Here is a 9345-nt window from a genome sequence, read left to right on the forward strand (position 1 = left end):
GGCATGTCTTGGGATTTCCTTTCTATGCAAAAACGGACAGGGATGCAGTAATAACTACTAGCTACAGGCTAGCTGGTGTGTTGCCATGCAAAAGGAGGGGCGTATCCAGCAATAAGTAGAACGAAGCACCTTGTAAATGTTATGGGCAATGAACATTCTTCATTGCAAAGCGATTTCTTACCAAAGAGCGTAAGAAATTTTTTAAGATCTGCAGAAAGATCAAACGAAGGAGTTTATCAAATGACTTGATTTTAAAGATTTGGTTTTGTGTCTTTTGTGATTAATTGCTAACATACGAATATCTATCTACCGTAATGGTTATCATTGTTCACTACATTTTTATAGTTATATTGTACGATTACGTTATACGTTTGTATTCAGTTTTCCTGTCATGAGCTGCCTTGGAAACCAGTCCTAACCGGCTAGTGTAAGGTATCGAACTCTTAACACCCTATAATGCTATCATGTTATGCAAATTATCTTGGCAAAGACTTCTCCAATTGTTGTATACACTGTACCCAGATCATACTTCAGGTTGGGGGGATGGCTCATTAACATGATTTAGGAATTGACGTTGGATCTGCGAGAGGTTATAACTATAAATAGATTTCTTGGGTTACTGGAGGACAAGTCAGGTGCGTCCGTTCCACTGAAGGACGCTGTGTGTAATGCTGAGTCGTCAGAATTGCAGGGTAGCAAATATTGGACGACCACTGCAAAAGTAGGTGAGACCATATGACCTCACGTTTTACTCTGGTTTTATGTAATAACGATTTCTATTTTCTAATTTGTGCCGAGGCTAATTGCAAAATTGCAAAGGAGCAATTGAATACTACTATTGCCGGCGTATATAGCGTATATAGGCGTATATAGAGATATTAAGTGTATTTTACATTCATTATCGTGGAGTATGTGGCTATAGGAATTTTAAACGCTTTGCATCACAAATGGCGTATGTGAATTTAGTAGACATTGAATGCAACAATTAATCAAATGATGTGCACGAAGCATGTGATTTTAGATTCCCATTAGATGATTATCACAGCATGCAATAAATAGTAGTTGATTAAACATGTTCTTTGGTGTAGAAAAAGAAGTGAGAATTACATGCAAAAGAATAATTGATACCAGTTGTTTTGCGTGAAAATGTTAAATAGACATTTGTGGTGAATGTATTTTATTAACACTGCATCATTTTTTATATAATTTTTTATTCTATTTTTATTCATATATATTTGCTATCAACAATGAACCTGCATATGTACATGGTCCCCTATACCAGACCTTAACCTTGAATGCGCCGAATCACGCCTCAGGTGCTGCACGTTGGCCGAGTATGTCAAAGGTAGACGCCCGCAGACGGGAAAGATCCCGCCGTCAATAAGACATCACTGTGACGGTACAGTCGGCACGTGCGCACGTGTACTGGTACATGTGACAGTCGGCAATTGGTATACTCAATTGCAAGTCGAGATAAAGTTTTTGGCACAACAATTAAACGTGTGGGGTCGTGTGGCGTAGCGGCAGAGTGCGCGACTCGGAACTTAGAGTCCCGGGTTCGAGTCCTGACATGCCACCGATCTTGTGCCCTTGGGAAAGGCACTTTACACAGCTTTCCTCACTTAGCTCAGGTGTAAATGAGTATTGTCCTGTCATGTATTTGTCCCCTGTGTTGGTGGCGGCATTAATTTAAGTTGAAAAAACTTGAGTGTGTCGACACCACGTCTGGTGATTACATGTTGGAATAAAAATAAAAAATTAAACGTGTACGAGGCAACGCAAGGTGTTGTATACGGCCGCTAGCTAATACGAGAATTAATCTAATAATCTACGTAGGGCTATTAAGAAAAATTGACAGAAGACAAAACTATATATTGATTGATACGCAGTCGATTGATCATGAATGCTGCAAAATGTCCTCCAGGCAGGCCTACTAGCCTCCTTCGCAGTCTTGTTGGGCGTCGGCGTTATTTTTTCTTGTGGCAAAACCTCCCTCGGCAGCAAATCGTCCCTCGCGGCCGCATATTACTCGCGTCGCTCAGAGAAAAAATAACGCCGACGCCCAACAAGACTGCGAAGGAGGCTACAGGCCTACCATCTCTAGTTTGCCAGTTGGTCGAAAGTCGCCAGGAGTTTCTTTTCTTCTCTAGCTTTGATCTTTGGAACCGTTACGACTTCCACAAGCTAAAGTGACTCAAGTATTCCAATATCCGGACACAGGACGCTGGTGAAAAGAATGGCACTTTATGACGTTCGTCTGTCTCTGGTGACGTAAAATAATCGTTTAAGTAGAAGCCTTAACACGGAAGTATATACTTCAACAGAGATGAAGTTTATTACACTAACAGGGGTGCCGGACTTTCTCCTCTTATTCTTAAAAGCATTTGAAAGGCAGTCTTTAAGTCTGATTTGAAAGAGGCTTGTGACGTCTTCTTACAGTGACAGTCACCTCCTGATAATGACCTAATGGATGCTCTCCACTAGAAAAGACGTCATATTCCGTCCTCTTCAAGCCTTATTCCAATTCTTTTTTCCCTTATTGCCAAGCCTAAGAGATATTCACTTCCCGTGAAAGCTCTCAAATTGTGCATATCCCTTGCCCCATCTCCCAAGCCTGTCATTACGACATAGGAAATGATAGCCGGAAATTACACGGTATGTCTACTCATATTGTTATCACCGGAGAAAAGTTTTTGTGTGACATCATGAGGGAATGATTTTTTTCCATCATGGTAGAAGCAAACCCTGCATTAAAGTGGGATTTACAATACGGCCTGGTAATTCTGGAAATGGTCGATTTAGATGGCGACAGTATAGGCAAATCCCATATTTTGCAAGTTCCTTTTATTGGTACAGATACCGTTACCGCTACACAAAAGGCGATCTTTTTGATGTTTTTGGTTTAATGTCTGCCAGATATGTCAGATGATGAAGATGCCAGGTGTAGGCCTGATAATTTTTCTCAAAGAATCAAATCCCAAAAGAAACCATTACCGGATGTACCTGGCATTTACCACCGTTATTAAATCCCACCTTTCGATTCCGCGCCATGCAACGGAGATAATTTGATCATTAGCTAGCGCTTATTCAATGTGTACTTCACGTGAGTGTCACTGAGCCTCGGGCATCTTCCGGTGCAGTACGTGGGCAGCTGAATAGCCAGAACCTCCGGACAGACTCTAGCACTAACATATAGGCAATTAAGACAGGAAACGAGAACAGTTCTATTCATATATCAAATGTATGGAATTTTGTAGCATTCGAAACTAGCTAGAAACACGGAATAGAAAATCTAAATGGGTAGAAATTGTGAAAATGATTGATATGGATTGCTCAGCCGTTGCATGACATTTGGCCGTAACATTCCAGTTTCGCAGACGACACGAGGTTTGCGGTTGGTTAGCGATGTGGTTTTGTAGATAGGGATGTTGACTTAGCTCCATAGACTCTCGGCAGGTACTGGGTTTAAATCCCATGGTAGGGGCGTTGTCTTGATGGAAAAGACACATGGCCCCAACGTTGTGTTAATGGAAAAGACAAATTTAAACCTGATTTCTCACCTGACTCAGGTGAAAATGAGTACCTAGCTTCGGTTATGGGCGTCCTCTTGGATGGGACGTGAAGCCAGAGGTCCCATGTTTGAGGAGAGCCACACACGTATGGAAAATATAAAGTTCCATTCCATTGTGTGTGGCATAAACCTTCCAGTCCTGTAAGGTTGCTGGGAGATTGACCAACATTGTACAATTGTAAATATTGATAACATATTTTATTATGGAAAAACATTAAATTTTATACCAACACACAAGTATTGGGACTCGCCAGCTCTTCGACCAGTCTTTTGGTCCTAAAGGTGAAAATTCGACTAGTAAAAAATGTGATTCTTAAAATCTTTTTCCCTACTGTAGTTATCAGATCTAAACGAAGCCAACCTGCGCACTGCGTTTTGCGCACTTTCCTGAAGGGATGGTTTCCAAGAATTCTGCGGTTCTCTGCCATTCATAAAACAGTTCTGGTACCTGATTGGTTGGAAAGGCTGCTGATTGCATTGACAGCACAGCTTGAGATACTTTCAACCAATTAGGTCAGTTTTTGTAGTCATGCCAGACATGTGACCTAGATGCATATGTAATACCTATTGTATTTACATGATATAAAGAAGGGAGAGTTTCTCATATGTGTTCACATCTCATCCGACAAAGCAGGCAAGATGAAGCGGGCTCTGCATCAGCATCTTGTGGCGAGAAAGCTGGGCGCCGACGCCGCGACCATCGGCCGCACTGGCGGGGAGAAGGGCACCTTCTCCCCGCCCACCTCCGTCCTTGGGCACGGTGACCACGTGGGGACCGGCCCGACAGCTCAGCCCTGCACGGCCCGGCCGTTTGACGAGATGCCCGGACCGAGAGGACTGCCTCTAATTGGATCATTGATGGATTACACCCCTTTAGGCAAGTTTTGCGGTTTGTCTTCTCTCTGATTCTTTTGTTTTGCTAAAATTGGTACACCCTGCAAAATAGGTTTGAGGTACCAATGTTCACCTATCTGTAAAGTCTTGTCTTGGCCAAAGATTCGATGTTCAAGAAGAAGACGATATGGATCTTATCATCATTAGTGATCAGATATAGAAACAAGTCTCTCAATAATTGTAATCCGTTGCATTGCATTGCTTATTCCAACAGCTGGATGCTCTTTATTGTTTACCTGTCTTTCTGACATATCTTTTTTATGTTTAAATGTTTATGAAAAAGTTGATGCCATTACCGTTCCGTTGGAATATACAGGGCCCAAATTTTACTCCCAGTCAATATGAATGAACAAATTTTGAATAGCTATGAAACATCGATCTTGAATGACAAGACCTGTTCAATGATGATTTGAAACGATCCCCGGGCCGGGGTGAGTTACGATGTTTAGAGTAGGCGTTTGTCTTCAACAACCGTTAGAAGAAGCCACGTGCCAATTTTCACTGTTATCGGAGTGCATGTTTTGTCCAGCAGGTCTTGCTTTGAAATTTCAAGTAGCTTGTTTTCTTTGAACTGCAGTAAAGTGGTAACTAGGCCACCTGAGAAAAGACAAGAACCTAGGTTTCTTTTGTGTTGTGAACTCATTCTAGGCAGAAGGAGTTTTATAGTCTACATACGATCCATTCATTGTGGCAATAAAAATACAATGAACCTCCCTTCGGAATACTCGCGTTCATTCAGTAACAGGCCCATTCAGCCCGCCGGTTTTTCAGGAATCTGTATTTGGATATCTTTTGATGACTTACTTCAAAGGCTAGACTATCTGGAACATTGCGGTCAGCGACCTAAGTCTCACTGTGTTGTAAAAATGCCTTGCAGCAAGGGAACTCGACTGCTGTGAGTCGGAAATCAATCTTTAACACGCTTTTCCGCTTCTAACAGGTCCCTTCAGCTTGAAAAAGCTCCACGAGTCATTTTTCGAGCGCTACAGGCAGTTTGGGAAAATCTCCAAGGAGACCATCGGAAACAAGTGCTTCGTTAGTGTGTACGATCCGCGCGACATCGAGACACTGTTCCGCACCGAGGGCCCCAACCCCAGCTGGATGCAGCTCATGGCCCTGGGCGAGGTCCGCAAGAGACTGGGAAAATCCATGGGGATGATCAACGAGTAAGTTCAGATTTAGATTCAGATATTTCTATTGCAATTGCATGTAACTTGCATGTTACAGACACTTTTATGATAACATCCAATCTGTTGAATTTCCATAAAAATAAATAGAAAAGAAAATTACACACAAAAACGAATGTACAACATCTTAAAAGCAATTAAAAAAGGTCAAAACATGTAATTTTTTGCACAATGCAAACTTGTACTTTGATAAGATCACGATTGCTTGGCAGATTAAATGCCAAGGTCACTATGCGCGTGTGGAAGAAGCAGCGTGTTGCACCTTTGTGTCCTGGTGATGATTACGCTCCATTCGCAACAGAAATCTACTGTACCATCCCTGTCCTTGAAGACAAATTACATCCAACATAACTCCATGTCCCGAATTACACCATTCTTGAAGGTTAAATTGCTTCTTAATTTGATTTTGACACCCCTAATTTTACCGTCCTTGGATATCAATTTGATTCAAATATCATAGTCTTTTACGTCGATGAAGGTTAGGCATCCAGGTAATACGATACGCCAAAAAGCAGTTACTCAAGCAACTGGATATAATTTTGGAAACGGTCACCAAAACCAACCGTTTCCAAAATCATATCCAGTTGCTTGAGTAACTGCTTTTTGGTGTATCATCATCTTTTACTTCTTGGTGCGAAATATTGTTTTGGTGGGTTCTCTTTGGATTTGCCTGTATGTTTGTTCGAACAGAGTAGGTGACAGCACGTGAAAACCTAGGACACTGGCTAGGAGTGAGGATATAATGGGCGACATAGTTGGGAATTCAGGAAGTCGAAAATTGCATGAGCGATCTTCCAAGCCGGTACAGGTGTTCTCGACTGTTTCAATAAATTCACGAAAACCTAAAATACTTCCCGGAAATCTGAAATGTCAGATTTCTGTTTCTAACGCAGATCGGGAGAGAAATGGCGACAGCTTCGCTACGCAGCTCAGTCCAAGCTTCTCGACCCGAAGAGCGTCTGCTGCTTCGCCCCCGTGCTGGACGACATCGCGCAGGGTTTCGTGGACAAGATGCGTGCGGGAAGAACCTCGACATTTGAACCCTCGATTGACATGGACGCAGAGCTCCGGAAGTGGTCATTGGAATGTAAGTCACTGCACAGTTAACTTTGATTTAGAAAATTGATTTATCAGCGTTATACATGCTTTTTTCAACAGTGTCCCTGAAAGATGCGAAAACTGGCTGCAATACCATAGAAAGCCGTTAGAGGACCATAATCGAACTTACCCTTGCCAACTTTAATCCACGAACAAACGTCGAAGAAAACGTTTTGGGTATCAACTATTTCTTTAGAGTAGTAAGGCAGTCATTACGACATGTCTAATGACTGCCGTTTCGTATTAGAAATAACAGGCTTTGTGCGTCATAGTGAATATAAATTGATTGATGGAAGACGGTTAATGGTCTTGAAGAGTCTGATGTACGTCACCGGCTGTGACAAAGGAATGGGGCGTTAAATCGTTATTCAACGTTCACGTTCTCAGTCTAGGTCCTTGATTCCTAATGGCCCAGTCATTAACGCAACCAAAGATACTTGAAGGCTAGCTTGCTGAAAGCTGTTACAGACATAACGAGGTCACAACCTTCTACTTCAAGTCCGCCTACATGCATTAAACACTATTGCATTAATCTTTTACGTCAGCCAATTTCACCATTACCCACGTGCCGTATAACGTACAATGGCTTCGCAAACAAGTGGCAGGAGCTCCGATCCATCGAAAACGTAAAAACTACTTGTCAAGTGCACGCCTGAGAACGAGTAAGTACTTACTGTTTGGATTCCCTCTGCAGCGGTGGTGTCGGCAACCCTGGGAATACGGCTCGGCTGTCTGCAGACCGATCGGCAAGATCCCGACAAGGACACGGAGGACCTCCTCGAAAGCAGCGAAGCCTTCTTGGAGACATGGCCGACGCTGGAACTCGGACCGCCTCTTTACATGCTGTACCCAACCAAGACGTGGAGAAAGTTTCTTCGAGCCAATGAACAGTGGCTAAGGTATTAAATTTGCTTGGATATTTCAGATGACTCATATGGCAAGATTTTGCGATTCAGCGCTCTCTAGATCTGCTTAGCAATACTTGGAACAGTTTTTGTCAACAATAGAATCTAACGTAAACATGCCTCCACAACTTTCAGTGCGGCCAGCAGGATGATTGACAGATCTTTGGACCGCAATGAGAGTCCACGAGATCCCTTGCAGCCGGAAGTGACGTTGCTGGAACACATTGTGACCCGGAAGGAGTTGACTCCGGACGACATTGTCATGATCATCACCGAGCTGATCTTTGCCGGCATCGAATCGGTAAGTATGACAAGGTTTATTTTAAGAAAAACAAAATTGAGAACGGTACACAAAAAGTTGTTTTGTGTTTACTGTTATCCATCACAAGGGAACACGGTTTACGAACGCGTGTTTTGATGCTCAAGTAGGGTGGGCAAAGGTGCCCGGAAGTCGATACCTACCACCGTCGTATTTGCTATTAAAGTAGCAGCAAAACGCACGTACATCAATATTCCAGTTGCTTCTCTGACTTACGGTACTGTTCAAACAATTTTTTTGCAGTCAGCGTTTGCAATGACGTACAATCTTTACACGATGGCGAAGAACCCGGCCGTGCAAGAGAACGCCAGAAGAGAGGTTCACGCGGCGGTGGGGAGGGGCGGAGAGATCACACAAGATGCCCTCAAGTCTTTGAAGTATGTCAAGGCGTGCATCAAGGAAACGTTCAGGTATGTTTCAAGGCATCATAATCGTCACATTGTTTTATGTTTGTTGAATCCTTTCTGACAGGATCTTGGGTCCACGTCTATGTTCTACGACCATACGGCCATAGATTCATATTTTCAGCTTTCAAATGCAGCATTTGTTGGGCCCTAATGATGTAAATGTACGTCTGATTATTCCCATAGGGTCTTCCCTGTTTTCTCGATGAGAAATCGTATCCTGGATAGAGAGATCGTGTTGTCTGGATACAGGGTGCCACCGAACGTAAGTAGAAGTGAAATTTTAAGTGACTTTATCATAATACATATGTTGTAATGTTATAATACATATGTTGTAATGTTATAATAATCAACTTGATTATTAAGCTCATGCAATTCAAGTAATCAATTAATTTACTAGGAAACATTCTGTATTTGCTCTGTAAATGTTCTCTTTTTGGTATATTTATCAATCAACAAAAGATTGTGTATATGACTTCGTAATCCTTGCATCATTGAGTATCGCTATTATTGATATGTACAATAATCATTATCAATATCTTCCTATAACCTGCAGGTGATCATCCGGGTGTTGTCTCACGTGACCGGGCAGGTGCCGGAATACGTGCCGGAGCCGGACAGATTCTTGCCCGAGCGGTGGCTGAGAGACGACCCGACCCTGCCCAAGCCGCATCCCTTCGCCGTCAGACCCTTCGGTGTGGGCAGCAGGAGCTGTATCGGACAGCGGCTGGCGGAACAAGAGCTGGTCATACTGCTGGCAAAGGTGTGTACCACATCATCTCAGTCTGCCAACTTGACCTTAGTGTCAATTTGCGGTAACCAGATCTCCCTTTAACTCCCCTGCCACAATTAGTATTGACATATTTACGGACTAATATTACTGATTAATTAAAATACTTACAAACACACACACACACACACACACACACACACACACACACACACACACACACACACACACACACAC

At 42.8% G+C, this 9345-nt stretch overlaps 1 protein-coding gene across 1 annotated transcript; it reads left to right on the forward strand.

The window, feature by feature from the left end:
• The first annotated feature begins 3344 nt into the window (after positions 1–3344).
• Positions 3345–9213, forward strand: LOC109481087 (probable cytochrome P450 49a1). The gene is made up of 9 exons (XM_019783558.1): positions 3345–3387; positions 4203–4448; positions 5406–5631; positions 6546–6739; positions 7445–7649; positions 7791–7956; positions 8218–8384; positions 8565–8643; positions 8935–9213. The coding sequence occupies exons 1-9, from the start codon at positions 3345–3347 to the stop codon at positions 9211–9213; spliced, it is 1605 nt and encodes a 534-aa protein (XP_019639117.1).
• The last annotated feature ends 132 nt before the right edge of the window (positions 9214–9345 follow it).

This window comes from Branchiostoma belcheri, unplaced genomic scaffold, assembly GCF_001625305.1.
Source record: "Branchiostoma belcheri isolate BF01 breed outbred unplaced genomic scaffold, Haploidv18h27 scaffold54, whole genome shotgun sequence".
NCBI lineage: Eukaryota > Metazoa > Chordata > Leptocardii > Amphioxiformes > Branchiostomatidae > Branchiostoma > Branchiostoma belcheri.

What these genes read in the sequence shown, in the direction of transcription:
- LOC109481087 (XM_019783558.1), top strand. Translation starts at nt 3,345, where the DNA reads ATGACATTTGGCCGTAACATTCCAGTTTCGCAGACGACACGAG. An exon ending in AGTTTCGCAGACGACACGAG is followed by an intron (nt 3,388 to 4,202) that starts GTTTGCGGTTGG and finishes CATCCGACAAAG; the next exon opens with CAGGCAAGATGAAGCGGGCT. An exon ending in TCCATGGGGATGATCAACGA is followed by an intron (nt 5,632 to 6,545) that starts GTAAGTTCAGAT and finishes TTTCTAACGCAG; the next exon opens with ATCGGGAGAGAAATGGCGAC.